At 46.4% G+C, this 23443-nt stretch overlaps 2 protein-coding genes across 6 annotated transcripts; one reads left to right on the top strand and one right to left on the bottom strand.

Annotated features, from left to right (window-relative positions):
* Positions 1-1222: 1222 nt before the first annotated feature.
* Positions 1223-4253, bottom strand: LOC125712855 (SAP domain containing ribonucleoprotein). Its single transcript, XM_048983366.1, has 11 exons — positions 4161-4253; positions 3545-3644; positions 3279-3328; positions 3111-3181; positions 2521-2572; positions 2320-2393; positions 2179-2216; positions 2064-2089; positions 1871-1939; positions 1665-1748; positions 1223-1439 (listed from the first exon to the last, which is right to left on the bottom strand). Exons 1-11 carry the CDS (start codon positions 4191-4193, stop codon positions 1398-1400), a joined length of 639 nt encoding a protein of 212 aa, XP_048839323.1. The 5' UTR covers positions 4194-4253; the 3' UTR covers positions 1223-1397.
* A 1841-nt stretch (positions 4254-6094) lies between these two features.
* Positions 6095-23228, top strand: LOC125712853 (6-phosphofructo-2-kinase/fructose-2,6-bisphosphatase 2-like). Of its 5 annotated transcripts, none has more exons than XM_048983361.1 (16): positions 6095-6349; positions 7101-7261; positions 8486-8611; positions 9131-9227; positions 10689-10755; positions 11125-11199; positions 12547-12603; positions 12697-12821; positions 14603-14810; positions 14893-15039; positions 15460-15564; positions 15647-15776; positions 16490-16552; positions 16629-16693; positions 17237-17425; positions 20779-23228. In XM_048983361.1, exons 2-16 carry the CDS (start codon positions 7165-7167, stop codon positions 21094-21096), a joined length of 1869 nt encoding a protein of 622 aa, XP_048839318.1. In that variant the 5' UTR covers positions 6095-6349; positions 7101-7164; the 3' UTR covers positions 21097-23228. The 5 variants fall into 5 exon arrangements, with proteins under 5 accessions (XP_048839318.1, XP_048839315.1, XP_048839319.1 ...); XM_048983358.1 differs by having other exon boundaries at positions 6096-6338; XM_048983362.1 differs by lacking the exon at positions 20779-23228 and adding an exon at positions 18034-19409 and having other exon boundaries at positions 6102-6338.
* The last annotated feature ends 215 nt before the right edge of the window (positions 23229-23443 follow it).

Raw genomic sequence — 23443 nt, 5'->3', positions numbered from 1 at the left:
CTGAATATGGATTTAACTCTTGTTTCATACTGCTTATATATTATATTCATTTAGGATTTTGTTTCACTATGTTCATACACATTTTATACTCAATTAAAATTTGTTTATAATTATTAAATTAATGACAGGAAAGAAACAGAGTATCCCCGTTCCAAAGAATAAAACTCCAGAATAACAGAAAGCTGCAATTCTTATGTTTCTGTAACTCCCATAAAAGGAAATCTTCTACCCCGTTGGTTAAGATAAAAAGCGCGATGGGCTCAGAGGTGGTGATCTCATGCACCTCCACGTTCCACACATGTGGCCTTGAACAGGCTGCGTAATACGTCCCATTCCCTCAGCAAGACGAAGGAGGCTCCGATTAAACATCCTCTCATAAGCAGCCTGGCAGCACTTCTGGAGCAGTAGGGATTTCCCAGGTGCTCACGATGGGAAGCCACGGTAAAGCACATTACCATCACCAATATGTGATGAAATTAATGCATATATCAGCTTGAGGACCTTATGGGGAAAATCTAAAAAACATGAAATGTCACACTGAGATCATGGATCACTTGAGACAGGGAGATGGCACCCCCATCAATAGTGAGGTTCTGAAAACAGATCAGGTCAAGGCTTCCAATTACTATGCCTCTTTTTGTTACTGGATCCAAGCAGTTCTTTATTTGTGGTACTTTCATATTCCCCATGGAGAATTTCTCTTTTTCCACTTTTGCCACAAGCTTTGGGTCACTGTGTAAAGTCAGCCACCTTTCAGTGCCCAAGGAGGGTTAAAGACCTTGCTCAAGATCCCATGGATGTGTGACAATTCTGCAAAGTCCAGACTCGAACCAGCAACCTCCTGATCATAGGCACGTTCTTAACAGAGGTGGAGATTTCAGGTCTGGAGAACACAAATCCAGACCAGGATTTTCTTTCAACTATCCAGTTGAGTACTCTGTGACTCTATACTCAACTGGTTGGTTGAAACAAAATCCTGGTCTGGATTTGTATTCTCCAGACCGGAAATCTCCACCTCTGGTTCTTAATGACAGTAGAATCCTCAGGGTGGGGGCCATGTACAGATCTGCATGCCATCTGAATGAGTGAGAAAACTCTGAGCTGAATGCTGGAATATCAGCTTCAGTTTAACTGATCACAATTCAACGTGCCAAATACTCCAAAAGTATTTTTATTCGAGGTGACCACATCGAAGGGAAGCCAAGAAAAGCATCGCACACAATTTATGAAAACCTTCCTTTAATTTACAAATTGTGACATGTGGTTCACTGTCAGAGTAAAACTCCGCTCGTTGAGTCTCCCTGGATTGTTCTTCCATGAGAATGTGTTTACAGTACAAAAGCAAAAGCATTAAGAACAAAGCCGAAGGGCATAAAAAAAACCAAGGAGATGCAGCGCTACACATTCCCAAAGCGCTCCGCTCGCTTCCTCTTCTTTGCCTGCAATGTAAAAACAAACATCCTCAGACCGTCAGGTGCTTTCGAAGGAAAAGACTTCCAAGTATCATTATCACGAGTGTTTTGAGGAACACGGTAAACACTTGACACTCGCTCGGATAAGAAAAAAAAAAAAACACATTGGCAAGACTGCGCACTTTTCACACCGAGCCCATTGATGTTTGCAAGGAATTAGATTCGTTAGATGAATCTGGGGAAGTTTGGTACCTCTGCGTCTTCCCCAACGGCAGCAGCTCCAGTGAGAATTCCGAATCGTTCCTTCCTCTTCTTCAGCTTCTCATCTTCTTCAACCTTGAATGAATGAAACATGAACACACACATCTCACAGATTAGTTTGATGGGACTTCCTTGCTGTACACAAGTGTTTTGTCTGCTGAAATATTTCAGACAGAAGGCCAGCATGGTCCACTCACCTTCTTGGAAACGGACGACACGTTCATGCCAAACCTTTGAGCTCTCTTCTTCAAAATTTCCACACTGACCTTGAGAAGAGAGGAAAAATTTAAGTTTACTTACCATACCTTTGAGTAGTCCACGTAAAACATTATGCAAGTGCAACTTTGCTCTATACAACAATACTCAGCAAAGCTTTACATATATACCCACCCCTGGTTTGCCACTTGCAGAAGAACCTGATTTAAAAGGAAAAAGGCATCAAATTAAGCCCAGACAAAACTGCAGTAATGCTGTGAAACATTTACACGTGATAGGCAGGGCTTACCCTGTGTGGAACTGGATTCAGAAACCGGTATGCCAAACCTGCAACAGAAAATGCCAGGTGGAGTTCAGACAATGGGCCCACTTCACAGACCAGGCCCTGGAGTGTCACCTGTAGACGATGAGCACTCCATCACATCCTTACCTGGCAGCACGGATCACCTTCTTAGCATCAGTAGATGCGGGCATATTGAAACGCTCAGCTCTCTTCTGCATCCGCTAGGAAAGACGAGAGAGGGAGGGTAACCCACGGAGGAACATTATGAACAACATGCATAACCGAGTACGCATGTCTGGTCGGAGAACTGGTCACTGGGAACACCGCTGAACAGCAGGGGACACACACCTCGTTGAGAGAGCTCGGTGGGGTGATTTTGACCAGCTTCTTCTCAGGCACCCTGACACAGAAACCATAAAAAAGTTATTCTTAGGTCGATATCATTTCTTAAACTTGCAACAATCGTTTAAGAGAGACATTGCATAAACAAAACAAGTAAAAAAAAAACAGACGAGAAAATGAGCACTGTGAAGAGGGGGCTCTGGGGGGGGGGGGGGGGCAGCCGGCCACAGAGTACCCCAGCATAGCCTACACTATGCAGTATGGTCATAGTTAACCCCCAACATGGTATCACACTACAGAGATGTAATTATAGAGCGATAAGCACAAAGCAGAAATGTACAGCTGAGCAGGTCTCCATCGCTGAGGCCCAGCTGGCAGGCAAGCACATTCAGCCCTTAGTCATCTCCTCGAAAAGCATCTTACGACCAAATGCATTCCCCACTTGCTGAATTACAAACTAAATCCAACTTGCTTCAAACAGAAGTGAGTAGCTATGTGAGAAACCTGGGAATCATCCCAGGGGCAGGCACATATAAGGAGAAAAGACCGGAAAATGGCTATTTAGACATGGGGAGGCGGAGAGGGTAAGGACTCACGGTGCAGGTTGGGGTGCCGGGGATTGTACTGGTTGTTTCGGAATGATGGGCTCTTCCTCTTTTGGCAACTCCTGTAATTTCCAGATTTATGTTTCCAGTCAGTGCTCTTAATATGAATGCTAATAACCTAAAGGCTATGTCCATGTCCCAGATGAATAAAACGATTACCTCAGGCTCTTCAGCAAGCACCTCTTCCTCATTCACCTCCTCATCATCTCCTGGCAAACACCACAAAACCATGTTTAGTTCGCTCTCAAACAAAAGTGTCACTTAGTCTTCACTGTTGATAAATGAATATCCCAACATAAAGAGCCAGGGCTTTTAAGATATTCATTCATTCTTACAGACTGAGTGCAATGTGATGGAGTGCAAGGCATGTGTGTAAAGAGGTAATTTTAAGATTTATACTTAATGCTTGTTAAACGCTGTCGTACCATGCTCCTCCAGATAAGCCTGCAACCTTGCGATCAGGTCCCCCTTGTTTCCCTTCACCTCCAGACCGCGGGCAGCACATTCCTGCTTCAGCTCGGCCAGCTGCAACCAAAACACAACGATAAAGGTAACCAGCTGGAAATCATTCATCGTACTCGGTATTTTAAGGTACAATTCGGAGGATCAAAAAAAAGTTTCACACAGAGAAGGAGCAGCAAGATCTCAGTTCCCAGGAAACTCCACATACTCGCTATCAGTCGAATTAAAAGTACGACCCCGTCACCCATGCCTTGCCAATTTACGTCAAGTAATGAAACACCCCACTTAAAACCTAATCACTACATACACTTCCCAAAATGTTCGATCTGTTATTTCTTCGTAAGGGAAGCAGTTCCTTTTCATATAACATCCCGGATTAACCGACTCGCATATCCAGTTTAACTAGCTAGTGTACAAGCTAACCCAGTATTCAAGTCAGCTAGCTAGCTATGCTAAACTTCCCCTCTTTAGATATTTCGTCAAGTACCAAACAAAAACACTACACCAGCGCTTACATTCAATCGTACATTTCACATCTAGTTAAGGCTTTGCATTTTTATATTATTTGAACTGCATTACCTTCAGCTTATGGAGTTCTACAACCTCGGCCATCTTGAAAGAATCAAACGCCGCCGACAGACTCGACCAATCGCATTAAAAGCGACACTGACGTCGCAATAAGGAAGCCACTGATTGGAGAGATTATTTCTCTAGTACTATCTGGTTAACGCGAGACCTGGAAAGATAAGATGGCAAAACGCACAGGAGGTTATCGGTTTTTAGTTTTTCTCTGTATGTCGTATACGTATGTTATGTGATGTGATAGACTGGCCTCCCGTCCAGGGCCTTCCCCTGGCTTGTGCCTTGTACTATGCCCCAGTTTCCTCCCCACTCCTGCAACACTGTCCAGGATTTGGTGGAAAGATGGATGGATATGTACACAATTTAATGCTTTTATATAACTCACTTCATTGACTACATCTACTGCTGTATGCTGCACTACTGTGCATTCCACAAATAAACTTGGATATATGGAATATAATTGTATTCTTTAAGATCATGGCATTGATAGGCGATATACTGGCTTTTAGAAGCTTGATTAAAATACTCTCTTGCCCTATGAATGTAAATTTCATTTTCCATCTACTATAGTTACTCATGTTCCTAATAGCATACTGTTTTTATGAGTATATGTACAATATCATATAGTAATCATTTAGCTTCCAATCACTTATCCTGGTGCATGAATGATTTACAGTGTTACATCCATCCATTATCCTCTGCTTATCTCAGGTCAGGTTGCGGGGGCAGCAGTCTAAGCAGGGAAACCCAGACTTCCCTCTCCCTGGCCACTTCGTCCAGCTCCTCTGAGTGAATCCTGAGGCGCTCCCAGGCCAACCGGGAGACATAGTCTCTCCAGCGTGTCCTGGGTCTTCCCTGGGGCCTCCTCCCAGTGGGACATGCCCAGAACTCACCAAGGAGGCGTCCAGGAGGCATCCTACAGTGTTACGGTACAGTGTTAATCTCTTTATATCTCATTATAATTTTATATTTTATTTATCAGTGGATCACAGACAGGACAGGTGGACTGCGGTCAGAGATGGGGGCACCCCTAGAGCATGTTTGGGGTGGGGGTTAAGGGCTCTGCTCAAACATAGAGATACACTGAGAATGGGATTTGTACCAGCAACCTTCTGATCACCCCCACATAACTGATAGGGATACTAATTACTATACAGTACCAATGAGGAGTTAGCTGCGGAGTTTAAGTAATCACTTTAATCATTTTGTATAAATACAGTGGTTTAAAAAGCAGTGACACAGCAGATTCTGTCCTTCAACTAAGCAGGTAAATCACTATGTACACCCACCTCTGTTTGATTTCAATGCGATAAAATGTCTACAGTGGTTTGTCCTTCCTGGCAATCCATGTCCTTCTCTATTGTGGCAGAGCCAACAAGAATTTACTTATAAATTACACATTTTTTTCTGTTTGAAATGCCAGTGATTCAACCCCACCAGCTAGTGGTTTTATGTGAAAGTATATTTTGTGGTAGGGAATTGTCTTAATCTTTCTGAACTTCTCTGTGGTTTTGGGGAAGAGGCATATTTTATAATTACAGAAGTATATTTGAGGGAAAGATCGAGATAGGAGCCTGTTTCCAGCAAGGGAGAACACACTGCACTGGATGCCAGTCCATCATAGAGAATACATTCACCGATTCTTTCACAAATGTGTTCTTGGGGGTATGAGGAAGTCCTTACGAATATGGGGAGTGTAACCGCTGTGACTGAATAACTTACGTTTTAAAGCATAAACGTGTTTAGATTAAATGATTTATTTCAGATGCTTTACCATTCCTTTAAAATCCTGATGTATAAGTAAGTGTTCTGTTACAGACGCATGTTATTTGTTTCACTGCTTCAGTGAAAGGGCACGTTTAGGTACTGAGGCTGCGTCTACCGACTCCTCGGCTCGCGCACGGCGGCTGCGTCCTATTGGCCATCGGCCGGCGACCGACGCCCCCAACCTGCCCCGCGTTACCGGCACCGTGTGGCAGGGCCACGAGGAGAGACAGACCGGAGAGATGGGAGTTCCATTTCTGGTTTAGGGCAGTGTAGCGCATCTGAGGCGAGGAGGCGGCAGCCGAGGGAGGGAACATACCGAAGAGCAGATTCATTAGGAGGGACTGTGGGCTGGGAGCGCGTACAGACTATTCCGGTGTGTGGATCAGGTGCCCGGCGGGTGTGGATCAGGTGAGCCGTGGGTTAGTGCTGTTTACATGCCGTTTTATGGATATTGATCGCGGTTAATTTTGCGCGCATTAATCAATTCACCGACTGTAAGACAGAAACCTGCACATGTAAGTGTATTTAAATCTTGCTTACATGCATCTACCTGCCGGACCCGTCTGCTTTTCAGATAATACCCCGACTAGATAATGCTTTATAGTCGCGTTGTACTTTCCATGCACTTTTTTTCCGCATTTCTTACTTTACCGCGTGCTTTCCCCCTACTTCCTCTGCGTGTCTGTTAGTGACATTCAAGGTTGCCAACTTTGAGCAGCTGGCTGGCGAGAGACTTTCTATTTCAATTTTATCACCTTGTAAATAATCTGTAGGGTTTTCAAAGTACCCCAGCGTTATTGGTGTAGCTAATTTTAAATTTGTAATGGACTGATATTGATAAGTCGTGAGATTTTTTGCGTGACCGTGAGAAACAGAAAGCTTGTGTGTGTCAGGCCAGATGCGTGATAGTTGGCAAGCCCCGAGTGACGGTAACAGTCATGTCTTCTGCCCTAATCAGATTTAATAATACATTGATTGGCTGCATTTCAAGTTAAGATCTGTGTACGGAAAGTGTGTTATGAACAAAAGTTTGTCTTTATTTATGTAACTGATTCGGTAAAGTTTAAGTTTAAACACTTTTCAGTTGTAATTAAACTGAGGCATGGAGACTGTATATGAATTTTTGATCTGTATCAAAATCTGTTAGTGATACTGATCTCTTCTTATCAGAGAGATGGGTGCCCCGTCCACATAGGACCCCCCCCTCCGATGGACCCTGGTGGAGACCCGGTATATGTGTGTAATGGCCACTGCACTGCACAGAGGTGCTGAGCTGGTCAGCTCAGCAGAAAGCAAGAGAACGGAGCCCAGAGTGAAGGAGAAAACAGGCTGTAAGTGTCAGACCCACCACAGACACACGTGAGCCCCCCCCCGCTTTGTGCCCGCCTTTGTGCCCGCAGTCGGTATGTAAACAGCGTGCCGTGTCTTGCCTCTCACTGGTGGGCTGAGTGTTGCTGTTCCAGCATGCTTGGATGGCTTTCTGAGGTGTGTATCCATATAGAGGTTGTGTTCTACAGAGGCCTGTGAACCTTCCTGTCTTTATGGAACCAGGACACTCTTAACATTAAAGGGACCATAAGAGAATTTTTGCCTGGCTGGTCATTTGCAGATGCATTTGAATTCAGAATAGATGCTCACTGATTATTTTTGCTATTTCTGTCACTTTAATAAGCATTTGGGAGCTGATGAGCCAGGCACCAGGCACCAGCTTTGATGTGGTCTTGAGGTTTCAGGGATCGCTGTGCGTAGGTGTAGTTTGGTGGTGACTTTGTGACATGGTGTGAGAAAGGATTATGGATCTCCGGAGCTGGGTACAGAAGCATGAATTACCCAGAACCTGGTCCATTCCCCATTAGCCAGCATCGCACATATAGGTCCGGTACTGCTCCAACCTTGCAGCTGAAGGGTGGAGATGTCCAGGCAAGCTTCATGGTTGCCTTTGCACCACCTAAAACTGGAGGCAGAGCGAGAGGGTTACCTGCTGGAACCTACTAATTAACAGATACATGGACAAATACAGCAGTAAAGAGAGGGAATTTAGCACTTAAAACCATGTTATTGAGCGGTTGAAGTGGCTATTTGTAGGAGTAGCTCTGCTGGGTCAATTATCTGTGTTACAGATATAAAGTGTAAGACACAGATGCAGGCAGCCACTTAAGTAACATCAGAGAAACCAGACATTTTGAATTATCTCTGTGGCACCAGGGTAAAAGCAGAAGCCTCTGGTAAACCGGCACGGGAGCGTCTGTGCGTGTGTTTTCATGATGTCTTTCATCCTTTTCACCTTGCTTTTAGCAAGCAAGTCCACTCTTTTCCGTTTTCAATAATGTTAGCATGCCCAGGAGGGGGGCCAGTTGACCTAATACCCCCAGAAGTTTTTCTCTCCTTACTTGGGAGTTCTGGCTTTCTTCATATTTTTTTTGTCTTTCCTTTTCTCTGTTCTGTATTACTCTTAATGACTCATTTAATGCACCTTGGAGCGACTCTGTTGTGAATGGCGCTATATAAAAATGAATTGAATTAAATCCTCTATCGTGTGTGTGTGTGTACTGTAGCATGGGCCTCCCACATGACCAACTCGCCCACCATGATCGTGATGATCGGCCTACCAGCACGCGGCAAAACCTACATGTCCAAGAAGCTCACTCGCTACCTTAACTGGATCGGCGTGCCCACCAAAGGTGAGGGGGTGGAGGGGGGGAGTGCACACGTTACAGGTCCCGATGGGCCCTGACCCAATATCCCACCGAGTCGCTTTCAACAACACAGACCCTGTTTACACTTGGTTTTAAAATGCGTCTTGGGCGAACAGATCGCAAGTAGACAGTACTAAACGACCATGAGGACACATTGTGATCCGGTCACTCAAACCAAATGTCGAGCTAGTCTGGGATTTGATCACATATCACATACCAATGAGAGGTAGGACATCTGCATGTTATTTTAACATGAAAGATCCATATTTGGCAAGAGTCCAACATGATAGTGAGAGAAACATGCGTCTGTCATTCTGATTGCCACCCTTGGCACACTGACTGTCTTGGGTAAGCAATCTGAAGATGTAAAGGTTAGTCTGGGACAGCACTGTGTTGACGTCAGCAGCAGTTGAACCTGTCTGGCATGATGATGCCATCAGGATTGCATGTCAGGAAATGATGCGTAACCGAAGGCTTCAGCCCATCCTGTTTATAACCCCACAGTGTTTAACCTGGGCCAGTATCGGCGCGAGGCTGTCAAGTCCTACAAGTCCTATGATTTCTTCAGACATGACAACGAGGAAGCCATGAAGATTCGCAAGTGAGTGCGAGGATTCGGTATGGCCCCAGCGAGTTGGGCGCGTGCTGAAGCCAAAAACACTTCCTGTCCAGTGTGGCAGTGTATCCATGGTGACATGCACAATGTCAGTGGCAGCCACGATATGTAGCTATCTTGGTAGTTGGGTGCATGTACGGTTGGATAAACTTTATTAATCCCTAAGGGTACATGAAAGTGCTTATAGCAGAAATATGCGATTACATGGTCAAAAACAAATGGCACAGACAGAAATAAATAGGCTTGTGATTTATTATACTTAACGTATACTGCTGTTGCATTTTTGAGGCACATTGCTTTGTCTTTTTATTTAGAATAGAACAGTGATACTTTATTCACGCTTATGGGGAATTCATCTGGAGTAACTGGGATTAAGGGTCTTACCCCAGGGCACAACAGTAGCATCACTCTGCCAAGCACGGGATTTGAACCAGTGACCTTCTGAGCATTGGCACAGGGCCCTAACAGTGCCACACACCGCCCAGCATTTTCACTATTCCTTCTCTCTCGCACTCGTCGGTGTTGTGTCCGGCGCACACTAGGAGGAGACATTTTGTGTGTCGCTCCACCCCATTTACACAGAGCAAATCTGGTGTTTTGGAGGGAAATGTGATGATTGGAGGAGTGACCTCACCTGTGACTCTCCAGCGTTGGGCAAGTCAGTCGTCAGAAAAGCCATATTACACTTCCAATTCCATGCCATCCTGTGGTGGTGTTGGTAGTTGTGCTGCTGGTGAATGCAGAGAATGTGCTGGAAGCGTGACATCATTGCAGAGACTTGACCATGTGCTTTGGCGAATGCGTCTGTACAGAGAAACGCACCAGATACCTCAAGCAGGCGGGTACCGACCGCGGCAAGCTCGGGTGCAGTCTGGTCGCGACCCCTGTGTGCTGGCGGTGTCCAGGCAGGGGAGGAGGCTGAGTCCGTGTCTGAGGTCAGGCCCAAACAGAACATCCCCACTTTACCTGGAGTTTGATTACATACGTCTGGCCGGTCAGTGGTGTCAGATGCAGAGGTTTGGCAAAAATGCTGAAACTCCAGTTCTAGGTCTGTGCTGTCACACTGCACGCATTGACTCGGTGTCTGGAGGTAAAAAGCATAATGGTCTGCCCCCCCACCTCGACTGCGTCTCTGGGAGATTCTAATCGGTGTGGACTGAAGCTGATTCGGGTGGATTCCTGTCCAAGTCCTAGAAGAAGGGTTCTGAAGGGGGATCGGCAGCATGCTGGGTCATTGGGGGCCACCTGGGTCCGGCCCCAATCGTTACTAAGCTCTTGGACGTTCTGTTCAGTGTGCATAGGTCCCCCCACTTTTTACTGAAATATTTCCTTTGTGTCCAGTAGGTAGGTGTTGACACTGCAGCTGTGGTAGTCTGTAATTTGTGCTATGCTGTGGTAATAAGTAAGACTGTCCCTCAGCTGCTGTTCGGACCCTTATTCCCACAGACAGTGTGCCTTGGTGGCCCTACAGGATGTCAAGGTTTACCTGGGCGAGGAGGGAGGTCAGATCGCTGTAAGTAATCCTGTTTATTCCTGTTTATGATTAAGTGCCTTTTAGTGCCAGAGTTTTAGCATTCAGATTAAGATTAAGAAGTCTGGTGGAATGTACTCATATTTACATTAAGCAGTTGTGGATAGTTCTGGTCCGGAAAGTAAAAATCTGAACCAAGATTGTCTTTCAACCAAGCAGCTGAGCATAAAGAGCAACAATCACAGAGTAATCGATTCGCTGGCTGAAACAAAATCCTGGCCTGGATTTTTACTTTCTGGACCTGAACTATCCACGCCTAACTTTAAGTCTGTCTGGTGGAAGATGCCTGAATCTTGATTCGTTTCTCTGGGGGTTTAATGAGTCAGTCTGGTGATGCTGGGCATGTTTCAGGTATTTGATGCCACTAACACCACCAGGGAAAGAAGAGACCTCATCCTGGATTTTGCAAAGGAGAATGCATTTAAGGTAACATGCATAGAAAGCATGCTTATGGTGAACAGACTTAAGGTAAACCCACTTTGAGAACACACGCATTGAAAATGCACTTAAGGTAATACATAGAAAACATGCCTAAGGGAAACGTGCACAGAGAAGACACTAAATGTGAACATGTGGGTTGGGGTGTCTCTCAGTGGGTTAGAACATTGTGCCTAATTCCATTCCCAGGATCAGCAAAATGATATATCTGTTGGGTCCCTAAACTAAGCCTTCCCTCTCTCTCTCATATGGTCGCCCGGCTCGCTCTCTCTCTCTCTCTCTCCCATATGGTCACCCGGCTCTCTCTCTCATACTGTCGCCCGACTCGCGCTCTCTCTCTCTCTCTCTCTCTCTCATACTGTCGCCCGACTCGCGCTCTCTCTCTCTCTCTCTCATACTGTCGCCCAGCTCTCTCTCTCTCTCTCTCTCTCTCTCTCTCTCATACGGTCGCCCAGCTCTCTCTCTCTCTCTCATACGGTCGCCCAGCTCTCTCTCTCTCTCTCATACTGTCGCCCAGCTCTCTCTCTCTCTCTCTCTCTCTCTCTCATACTGTCGCCCGACTCGCGCTCTCTCTCTCTCTCTCTCTCATACTGTCGCCCGACTCGCGCTCTCTCTCTCTCTCTCTCTCATACTGTCGCCCGACTCGCGCTCTCTCTCTCTCTCTCTCTCTCTCTCTCTCTCTCTCTCTCTCTCTCTCATACGGTCGCCCAGCTCTCTCTCTCTCTCTCATACGGTCGCCCAGCTCTCTCTCTCTCTCTCATACGGTCGCCCAGCTCTCTCTCTCTCTCTCATACTGTCGCCCAGCTCTCTCTCTCTCTCTCTCATACTGTCGCCCGACTCGCGCTCTCTCTCTCTCATACTGTCGCCCAGCTCTCTCTCTCTCTCTCTCTCTCGCTCTCTCTCTCTCTCTCATACTGTCGCCCAGCTCTCTCTCTCTCTCTCTCTCTCTCTCTCTCTCTCTCTCTCTCTCTCTCTCTCATACTGTCGCCCGACTCGCGCTCTCTCTCTCTCTCTCATACTGTCGCCCGACTCGCGCTCTCTCTCTCTCTCTCTCTCTCATACTGTCGCCCAGCTCTCTCTCTCTCTCTCTCTCTCTCTCATACTGTCGCCCAGCTCTACCAAGCGCACAGAAACACACTCATTACTGATCCTCTCTGTTAAAGTCTGTCTGCTTTAACTAGTTATCATTTTTTGTTGGTTTCCAAAGCCAGCTTTTTATAAATCCTGTGACTTATACAAAAGCGGGGGACTTTGCCGAAAGATTTGTTCAAGGGCTGAATGTCCCACCTGGAGACGAGGGCCATGATGTGTGATATTCCTGATGTTTCTCCCCAGGTGTTTTTCGTGGAGTCAGTGTGTAATGACCCAGAGGTGATTGCAGCCAATATCTTGGTAAGTTCCATGGGACCTGACCTGACGTCCTTCTGGGTTCTTAGATGAAAGGTCAGCATGTCACTTTAGCTGTGGTGGCTCTTTTTTCCCCAGGATGTGAAGGTGTCCAGCCCAGATTACCCAGAGAGAGACAGGGAGCGAGTTATGGATGACTTCCTCAAGAGGATCGAATGCTACAAGGTCACCTACCAAGCTCTGGATCCAGATGAATACGATAGGTATGTTTTTTTATATGCTGATCGTTCCCTTAAAGCATCATCTATTTGCTTATCTTAACATTATTTCTTTGATGCAGATGGCTGCTTGTAGGCTCTGGCTTCATCTGTAGGGTTCAATTCCTGCTCTGCTCTGTCTGCAAGTTCCCATGTCCACTTGGGATTCGTTACACAGTCCAAAAACATGTTTAGATGAATTAATGTCTCTATTTTGTGGATAGCCTGATAATTTGTGGGTGTCTGTATGTGTGGGTGTCTGCATAGATCACATTTGGGGAACAAAACCTGAAACATTTTTACTTTTGGGGACATTTTTCAGGTCCCCATTTGGAAAACCTCAATTTCATGAAAATCTGTGAATACAATCAAAAAAGGAAAAATGTCAAAAGTCTTCTATTTCGTTTGGTTGCTTATTATTAGTTAATTATTATTTTGACTCAGTCTTGGATTGATGGTCGTGGAAGATGGAGCAGGTCTAATAAGGAATTATTTTGATGCAATACAATGAATAGTACACTAGGTGGAGTCAGTGATGTACCATGAGAGCACTGATCAGTTCATGGTTTGCTGCCTCAGTTTTTACGATGGCAATTTGCATATATTCCAAAATGTTATGAAGAGTGATCAGATTAATTGCTATTAATTACAATGTCCCTGAACGTGAACTTAATCCCAAAAAACCCATTTCCACTGCATTTCAGCCCTGCCACAAAAGGGCCTGCCGACATCGTTTCAGTGATTCTCTCGTTAACACAGGTGACAGTGTTGATGAGGACGAGGCTGGAGATCACTCTGTCTTACTGACTGAGTTAGAATAGCAGACTGGATGCTTTAAAAAGAGGGTGATGCTTGAAATCATTGTTCTTACTCTGTTAACCATGGTTACCTGCAAGGAAACGCATGCAGTCATCATTGCTTTGCACAAAAAGGGCTTCACAGGCGAGGATATTGCTGCTAGTTAGATTGTACCTAAATCAACCATTTATCGTATCATCAAGAACTCCAAGGAGAATTGTTGTGTTGAATTGTTGTGAAGAAGGTTTCAAGGCTCCCAAGAAAGTCCAGCAGGCGCCAGGACTGTCTCCTAAAGTTGATTCAGCTGCAGGGTCGGGGCACCACCAGTGCAGAGGCTGCTTAATATAATTGACACCCTGGTGGGATGTAACTTAATATAATCGTCAATAAAAGCCTTTGACACTTTTTAAATGCTTGGAATTATACTATAGACACATATGACAAAAGATCTACAAACACTGAAGCAGCAAACTTTGTAAAAACCGATACTTGTCATTCTCATATCTTTTGGCCACATCTGTACAGCCTTCTGTTGATTTACATTACTAATTAGTTTATGGAAAACATAAACCAAAAACGTTTTTTCTGTTATTTTAATTAGGAAAACCTAAAAACAATAAGCGATTTTCCCCAAACATCTTGAGAACAACACAAAACAGTTACACATGTAACAAAGAACATTTTTATTCAATAAAATTTAATGTAATTAGGTTTTACTGTATTTGTTCAGTGTGCTGAGGAAAGTGCTGTGTAATACAATGTGTCACGAACTGAGATGCTGAAAAATCACTATTTGTAGCATTTTTAGCGTATTCTTTGGCTGAAAAATATCACATGGAGAAAATCATCACGTCAACTGAAAGTCCTGGTTTGAAAATGAGAGGAAGCAGCAGCAAACTGCTCAGTGGAGGGATCGCTGTGGACTGAGCTTGTGCTCCGCTCTCCATTCAGCCTGACATACTGTCCCCCTTTCTCCCCCTCCGTGTCAGGGACAAGTCCTTCATCAAGGTGATCAATGTGGGCCAGCGCTTCCTCGTCAACCAAGTGCAGGACTACATCCAGAGTCGCATCGTCTACTACCTCATGAACATCCACGTGCATTCGCACTCCATCTACCTGTGCCGGCACGGCGAGAGCGAGCACAACGTGCAGGGCCGCATCGGCGGTGACTCCGCGCTCTCCCCGCGCGGGAGGCAGGTACGGCCCCCTCCTCCGCTGCCCCCATGCCGCCTCTCCATCTCCATCTTCCAGAATGCTGACCAGCCCCCTCCCCCCGTAGTTCTCCCATGCTCTGCGGGATTTCATTGAGGAGCAGAGCCTCCCAGACCTGAAGGTCTGGACCAGTCAACTGAGGAGAACCATCCAGACGGCCGAGGAGCTGGGCGTGCCCTACGAGCAGTGGAAGATCCTCAACGAGATTGACGCGGTCAGAGCCCCCTCCTCCCCCGTCCCCGCGCTGTGTGACATTTCACTAAGGCTGACTGCAGGCGCTTAATGCTTCAGTGACTGTATATCCATGCTAGAAGTCACTGTATATCTATGCCAGGGGTTACTGTATATCTATGCCAGGGGTTACTGCATATCTATGCCAGGGGTTACTGTATACCTGTGCTCAGTTACTGTAACTCCTAGCAAGGATATATGGTAGCACCTAGCATGGCTGTATGGTAACTCTAGCACAGGCAGAGTTGGGTAATTCAGGTCCAGGGAGTAAAAGTCCAGATCGGGATTTTGTTTCAACCAACCAGTTGAACACTATGTGACTGTGACACTTTATGTTCAGCTGGTTGGTTGAAACAAAATCCCACCTTACTGAGAAAGTCCCTCCTGTGTTTCATACTCTCAGGGGGTTTGTGAGGAGATGACCTATGAGATGATCGAGGATTCCTACCCAGAAGAGTTTGCGCTCAGGAACCAGGACAAGTACCACTACCGTTACCCAGGCGGAGAGGTGGGTGACCTGACGCTGGCCTGCCCTGATCGTGCCCCGCCTGTGCTGCGAGGCCTCACACACAGCCGCTGTTTGTCTGCAGTCCTACCAGGACCTGGTGCAGAGGCTTGAACCCGTGATCATGGAGCTAGAGAGACAGGGCAACGTGCTGGTGATCTGCCACCAGGCCGCCATGCGCTGCCTGCTGGCCTACTTCCTGGACAAAAGTGCAGGTTTGCTGGGGGACACGTCCGCTGGTGACACAGGGGGCACCGTGAGGCCGTTACCACCCCCGACCCTTAGGGGCGCTGCTGAGAGCCCCTCAGACTCTTCCCATTTCCTCTTTTCAGATACACAGACTATGAGTCCTACCTCACTCTCCGCTCACTCCCTATTCATTCATCTCCTACTCCTTTCATTCCCTTCTCACTTCTCTCTCTTTACTCTTTCTCTCTCACTCCCCTCTCACTCCTCTCTTGGAGTGAGTTCCTGTTGGTTGATATTGTTTTGCATTGAGTTTGCAGGAAAAGTCTATTTAATCAAAGTCTGATTGATTGATACCCCCTCGCTCTCCTCTGACACTCCCCTTTCACTATAGTCTTCATTCCCCCCTCATTCCCCTCTCACTCTTCACTGCCCTCTCACTCCCTGCTCACTCTCCTTTTGAGCTGGCGGCCCAGATAATAAACATAAGTGCTGTGTTTCTCAGGGATGAGCATAGTTTGTTTTCAGTCTGGATGGGGGGGAGGGGGTGTGGCTGCTGCTTTTAGTGCCCTGCAGACATCCATCTGCTAGCGGAAAAGGAGATTGCTTCCTGTTTTTATGTTCTTGTTCAAACATCAGTCATGTTACTTTAGCTCTTTTTTCCAGTTTCTGAGCTGTCTGTGGTGCCGTAGCTTTCGCCGTCAGTCATGCGGGGCACTGACCTCACCGTCTGCCTCCACAGACGAGCTGCCTTACCTGAACTGCCCTCTCCATGAGGTCCTCAAACTCACCCCAGTGGCTTATGGTAAGAGACCAGGAAGGTGTCCGGCCTCTGGGGGGGGGGGCAGACACAGACATCATCATCCTACCCTATCATGCAGGTTGCAAAGTGGACAGGTTCGACCTGAAGGTGGAGGCTGTGAGCACCCAGCGGGACCGTCTGACAGTAAGGCCTGCCGGTCGTCTTTGCTACGTCCACCTGGCCATGTGACTCCAAGACACACAGTGTCCCATAAAGGCAGAAACATGGCAATACAAAGTGGTCCAAGACGTACTGTTATGTACCAGAGTACTGTCTCTCTCAGGGGCCAATGTTGGGCTCTTTGGCCGTCCCGCAGTGTGCCCGCTGTCCCGCAGTGTGCCCGCTGTCCCGCAGTGTGCCCGCTGTCCCGCAGTGTGCCCGCTCTTTGGCCATCTCACAATGTGCCAGCTTAACGAATCCCAACCAGTCTGTGACTTTGTGTAATGCTTTTTGACCCTTGTGACCCCTGTGACCCCTGTGATGTTTCTGCCAGCCTATTCCTCGCTTGCCTGACCTGAGCTGCTGTGCCTTTGGCATCCTTTACCTGCAAGCATCCAGCTGTGTCAGTCAGGCTGAAAGTCCAGCGCCCTCTCCTGGTAGAGCTGCCTCTCAGCTTGCTTGCATGGACTCACTCACCTGCATCTGTTCCATCTCTTTTAATGTTCCTTGTCTCTCTCCTTTAATCAGGACTTGGCCCAGAGGAACTGCCTACCTGGCCTCCCCCGGCGGATTAGTTTCACCCCCCTGTCCAGTCACGAGCAGGCCAAGCGCCCCCGCTGCAACACTGACAGCCAGTCGGGGCTGCCCCTCACCCCCTCTCCGGGGGCCCTGCAGTTGTCCGAGTCGCCAGAGGGGGCAGCAATTCCAGAAAGCCAAGTTAGTGTTGCTGGGGACAGCGCTGGCTTGTGATCACTCTAACTGTAACGCAGTGCTGGTCTCCCCACCACATGCCTAACGTCCCCCCCACCATCAACCCCTGCCCCACTTATAAATCCATCAGAAATGGAATGTCAGACTGGCTCTTTTTATAATATCTGTGTCGCCTCCTCAGTATCTTGGTAACAGGTTTGCTTTGACTACTCATGGCTTCCATATCCGTGTCATCTCCAGTTATTACACCATTGTGATGATCATTGTTTATCTGAAGTGCTGTTATAAAACTACTGAACTTGATTTAGCTGGTTTGGCCCCTGGCTACTGGCAGTCCATTAGAGCTATCTGCTTTGTGTGTTGTTTTTTCTGCTTCCTTCCCTGTCCCTCCTTTTCCCCTTTCAGTGCCGGGAATCACCCATCTTTCTATGTCTGTGGTCTGAGCGTGTCTCTGAGGGATTCCATAGACACGGAGTCCATCGCCACTCCTTCTTCCACACTGCTCTTCTGCTAGACACCAGCAGACTGTGCAATCTGCCTGTACCGCCTCTCAGAATGGCTGTCTGCCACCTCCCAAACACGCATCCGTTTAATGCTGCGGTGTTTGCACACAGGCGGCTCCTGCTCCTTACTACAAGCGGGCACATCGTTGGACGCCCGTCAGTGCCCCCAGCCTGGGGACCTAGGCCCCAGTGCAGCATAAGGTCCCCAGGGCCTTTATCTCCCATGCTGGCTGTGGTTTTATCCGCCCTTCCGTTCCTGACGCCACCTGGTCTCCTGGGCCTGCCTCCCCAATCCTGCCGTAGATGTTCCACTGTGTCAGTGTGACGCAGCTCATAGCATTTCCTGTATGAGTGAGTCTGTGTGCCACAGCTAAAGCGTTTCTGGTACACGTGTGTCTGTGTGCGGCAGGGGAGATTCTGAGGAGAATCCCCAGGCCATAATCCTCACTCACCCTCACTTCTTGGTCACATGTCTGCCACGACCGGAAGCCCTGCCCCTCCACAGACAGCTGGTACTTGGCAAAGATCTCGCCAAGTGTTGTTGGTGGTTACAGCATATTGGTGGCATTTCAGCTGATCGCTGTCCATCCTGTTTGGGATGGTTCGGGGTATCAGCCACAAAAGTGATGTTCCATATGCACGCAGCCTGTCTTCCTACACGTCATTTAGAGTTAAAAGTTACACAATTAAATGCAGCACGCTTTGTGTATCCTTTGTACATCCTTGGTATGTATTTGGCAAACAAAGATCTGAAATGATGCTGAATGATGATCCCAGTGCAGCTTGCTGACAGTAAAGGGATATTTATTATAAATTAAACTCAGAAGTAAACCAGAAACAAAAGGGTCCATGATGAGATTAATCACAGGTGGGAAGGTAAAAAGAATTAAACCAAGGCTAGAACTAAAGCATAAGGAATCACAGGATAACACACGGGAACAAACACACAGCAGCGTGACCAACACAGGAACAGGACATAGGCACTTAATATGAAGAGGTTGCAGCAAGGAACAGGTGTGGGCTATTACCAATTACATACAACCAACTAGGTACTACAGGGAACAGGTGATGGTTGTTAACAGGCACTAAGGACTCAGAAATCAAACACTAGGAGGTACAAAGCATGTAAGCCAGTGGTTTTCAAACTCGGTCCTTGGAACCCATTGCCCTGCTTGTTTTCCAGCTATCCCTGCCTTACATACTGCTGCTTACCTGGATCGGGTGTGTTCAGTCAATCAGAAGCTGAAAGACAGCTGGGACTTGTGTGTGGGGCAGGGATTGCAGGAAAACAAGCAGAGCAGTGGGGCCTGAGGACCGACTTTGAGAACCACTGATGTAAGCGAACGGCACATAACTGAGTATGGATAACTAAGAACCAAGACACAGAAACACAAATACAAGTTAATATAACAAGGGGCTCAAGCAAAATGTTGAATATTATTGAGTCCAGGACTGAAGGTAAGCAATAGTTCTCACCCCCCCCCCCCCCAATGGGACAACAATAGGAACCAAGAAAGGTGCCAAAACACAAAATAACAAACAGGATGACCAGTGATGCCTGCTGGCCAAATGGGAGAGCGGAAAGGGGCAAGGCAGTGACTGATCCTGTTGAGATTTCTGGTACATGTAAACATAAAATGATATTTTAGCTACCCAATTTGTACAAGCAAAACAAATAAGAATGTGTGTGTATGTGTATATATACGTACATACACTGTACATCTGTGATATGTATGTGATGTGTACATTGGTTGGATTTTCTTTTTAGGTTCAGTATCCTGACTGCATTTACTCCACTAAAGTCTGTTTGAAATGTCTTTAAATGGTACAAAGTGGGCTTTCCAAGTGGTAGTAGCTCTGAAGTTCTACATGAGAGCATGAAATTTCCGTGGAAGATAGTTTCTACTCCCGGGGGTGGGACTCTGGTCCCCCCCCCCATTGAAAGAATATCATGTTGGGCTCCCAGCCCACGCCAATCCAATTGTGTTCCAAATTTTTTGGAACATTCAGGGACCTTGGAATCATCCTACCACTCCCCCTGCCCCCCGCCCACTTATGGCTCCCCTGTTTTTAACCAGCTAGCTAGCAATGATCTTCTGGAACATGTTTTTTGCTAAAATTTTTAGTGCAATGACTATCTGTGCCAACAGGGGACCCCGTGCAAATGCGTGCTATGAGTGGTGGTGAACATCACCCCAGGGTGGGTGTGGACAGAGGCCCTTGGGCCACTTGATTTCTGAGAGGCCCCCCACCCCCAGGGCAGAAGAAAACATATTTTGCCAGTTTTTATATTAAAACACTTCAGTAGCACAGACCATCTGGCTGCTAACTAGCTAGCTGGCATCTCTTTTACAAGAAAAGTAAATATTAAATCTGGTGTAAATGGCTCTCATTGAATGTAGCAACAGATGTTTTTGATTCTTTTTTTGTTCCACTTGCTCTTTGCACCCCCTAATTAAAATACCACCTCTGTTGTTGGTCAGTCCTAGTATAGAATAATGCTTGTATTACAGTACAATTTACTTGCCAGACACTTTAATCTAAAGCAACGCAGAAGTGCTCAGTGGTGAGATCATTTTGCTGCTTCTGGGATCTGAACCAACAGCCTGATGGTCGGCACAGCATCCTAACCCCCTGAGACACACAAGGGTGACACAGGTGCAACTGAGGCCGAAAACCCAGAGTGTGAGCCTGAGTGTGTCCATGTGGATTCAGTGAAATCGCCATAGACAGATGGGAGCAGTGCAGCGCTGCACGTGGCCATCGGCATTAAGTGCTCTGGCGAGCATGTAGAGGCCTGATTGTTCGGCAATTAAATGCCGCTGACGACCTGTCTCTCCCTCTCGCCATTTACAGAGCACAGCCGGAGGAGCCTGCCAGCACGGGAGACGCTGCCTCATGTCTGGAAAGGAGGGTGTTCCCGAAGCAGGCCGGCGTGTCCAGCGGCACCTCATCCAGCTGTCCCCGAGAAGGGGTGACAAGAAAGGCTGCCTCTTTACGGGATCGCGTCTTCTGCTTCTAACCGGTCACACAGGAAACGGTTTTGGTTTTTTTTTTTATTATGTCTCTGAAGCTAAGTCATTGTCTTATGGGCTGGGCAGCGTCTGCTGGGTTTCGTTGTTTTTAAGTTTTTTTCCGTTTGGCGGAAGTGGGATTATGGATATTGTTGTATGAGCCCTGTGGTCAGTGTTACGCAAAAGTCGTGAGGAAAAAGTAGGCGGCTGGCAAAACGCCCGTGCTCCGTAAATGCAGGGTTCGCCCTCGGGTACCACCCGGTTTAACCGCACGCTGCGGGCTATGACCCACCAGACAGCGTGGGATCAGCGCGACAAACAACAGCGATTACATGTGCACTATCAGAGGCAGTGTCTTTGTCTTGTACAATGTAGGCGGATGTTATGCTTGAACATGGACAGATTATAATAATTATTATAAATAGCCATCAGTGGGGCAGATAACAAATATAACAAATAAAAAACAGAATGTTCTGTTTCCAGATATCGTATGGGTGGCACCTGGCTGCCGTCGAAGAATTTCTGTATAGGTCTTTGCTTTTCATTTCATGGTGTGATGATTTGCGCTCATTATTCCTTTCCAGCGAGATTCAGGCCTGTCTTAAACTAGCCGGCACCCCGACAGGAATGAGATACGCATTTATGATGCATTTCTCACAAGCCACGCAGGACCCTCCTTTATCCCAAATACAACAAATGTTTTCATTTGTGTGTATTTGTCACCAACAAGCATCTTAAATGAGTCTACACATTATTTTTAAGTTTGAAACACGCGTAAAGATATTGTGCTAAAGAGAATCATCATTCTTAACGCAAAAGTAATATTAGAGTATTGAGAGGAGAATTGTATGGCGTGCTGTTATTTGATTCAAGTCAGAATGAAGATTATATTTATTAAGACTCATTTGCCATTGGATGCAAGAATAACAGTCGAATCCAACTAGTGCAGTAGCCTACTGCATGGTTTCTGTGCTACAAACCGACATGGGATTGTTTTAGGCACACTGCCATTTATGTAAATCTATTAATAGACTATTGTGGATTTCCAGTCTAGCAGCTGTGTAATGCTGGTTTTGTATAATTGGCACAAGCTGTACCGGAATATACTGTGAAGGGAAGTTTTTTTATTTATTTAATGGACATATTTTGCACTTACTCCGGTTCCCCACAATCCAAAAACATGCTGAGGCTAATTGGACTTGCTAAATTTCCCGTAGGAATGCGTGTGTGAGTGACTGGTGTGTGAGTGTGCCCTGCGATGGGCTGGCCCCCCATCCTGGGATGTTCCCTGCCTCGTGCCCATTGCTTCCGGGATAGGCTCTGAGCCCCCCGCGACCCAGTAGGATAAGTGGTTTGGAAAATAGATGGATGGATGGATATTTTGACCCGCGGCCCAGTAGGACAAGCGGCTTGGAAAATGGATGGATGGATATTTTGGACAAAGTAAGACAAGAGGTGTGAAGTATAGGATCGTGTTATCGATTAGGCCTACATGCTGCTCAATCATACAGTCAACGTCTTACACAATAAATGGTTTATGGGTGATACTCAAGGGCAGCATTTAAATTAGGCCTATATGTCAATGTCTCACACAGTGCTGTCAGCGCGACATTAATCTTTCGTGTATCATTTTTTGTTTCACTCACTTCTCAATTTATGGCCATGCGTCTGTGAATAAAATCTATATTTCTGCAAACTGTAGCCTGGTTCTTCCCTGCTTCTCATTAATGAAGGGCTTCTTCCTTTCTTTATGGGACTTCAGTCCAGCTTATAGGAGCCTGATATGACCTGTCCTTGCAGTGCTCCTCACACCTGCACTTAATGTTTCCCGTTCCATTTTAAGGTATCTTCATGTCATCCTTCGATTCATGAGAAACTGTCAAATAAGTTAACGGTCATCTCTGGCCTTAGAATGTTGCTTCCGCCTTTTACCTGGCTGGTTTCTGGTCATTCCCAGTGTCTCCTGCTTCACCTTATGTTTGTGTACTGCTGTCTTAGAAATTTTGAACCTGAAAACAACCTGCTGCTCAGCGTAGCCTTCCGCCAGCAAAACCACGATTAAACTAGGATTTAAAAATGCAGATTTGTTTAAAAATATAGAACGGTCTCTTCATTTTTTCCGCGGCTGTATAGTCAAACAAATGCAATAACGATTGAAATATCTACTAAATCATTAATTACTAGTTAAATGATGACCTTCGCCTCGCCCGCGGAGGGTTTTAATCTCACCTTTGTGTGTGTGGAGGTAACATGTGAAATTTATTAGTAAATTTATTTTTACTGGGAAAAATGTGGAATGTCGTGTTCAACGTAAATCTTAGAAAAATGTAAGTAATTTTACAGCTTGAATAAAGTGTAACTTGTTGAAATCCGTGAATGTAGGTGTTTGACTCACCTGTTTCCTCACATTGGCTGCGTTACATGTTTGTTACCGGTAATCTTTCGTGATGGTTGCAAAATGGCATGACGCTATTTGTGAACAAAACACTGTGGTTTTACACAATAAT

Source organism: Brienomyrus brachyistius, chromosome 18 (assembly GCF_023856365.1).
Source record: "Brienomyrus brachyistius isolate T26 chromosome 18, BBRACH_0.4, whole genome shotgun sequence".
In the NCBI taxonomy this organism is placed as follows: domain Eukaryota; kingdom Metazoa; phylum Chordata; class Actinopteri; order Osteoglossiformes; family Mormyridae; genus Brienomyrus; species Brienomyrus brachyistius.
This window is presented reverse-complemented; position numbering and strand designations above follow the sequence as displayed.

What these genes read in the sequence shown, in the direction of transcription:
- LOC125712853 (XM_048983361.1), top strand. Translation starts at nt 7,165, where the DNA reads ATGTGTGTAATGGCCACTGCACTGCACAGAGGTGCTGAGCTGGTCAGC. An exon ending in TGATTGCAGCCAATATCTTG is followed by an intron (nt 12,604 to 12,696) that starts GTAAGTTCCATG and finishes TTTTTTCCCCAG; the next exon opens with GATGTGAAGGTGTCCAGCCC. An exon ending in TCTCCCCGCGCGGGAGGCAG is followed by an intron (nt 14,811 to 14,892) that starts GTACGGCCCCCT and finishes CTCCCCCCGTAG; the next exon opens with TTCTCCCATGCTCTGCGGGA.
- LOC125712855 (XM_048983366.1), bottom strand. Translation starts at nt 4,193, where the DNA reads ATGGCCGAGGTTGTAGAACTCCATAAGCTGAAG. An exon ending in CACCGAGCTCTCTCAACGAG is followed by an intron (nt 2,394 to 2,520) that starts GTGTGTGTCCCC and finishes CGTCTTTCCTAG; the next exon opens with CGGATGCAGAAGAGAGCTGA. An exon ending in CTGCAAGTGGCAAACCAGGG is followed by an intron (nt 1,940 to 2,063) that starts GTGGGTATATAT and finishes TCTCTTCTCAAG; the next exon opens with GTCAGTGTGGAAATTTTGAA.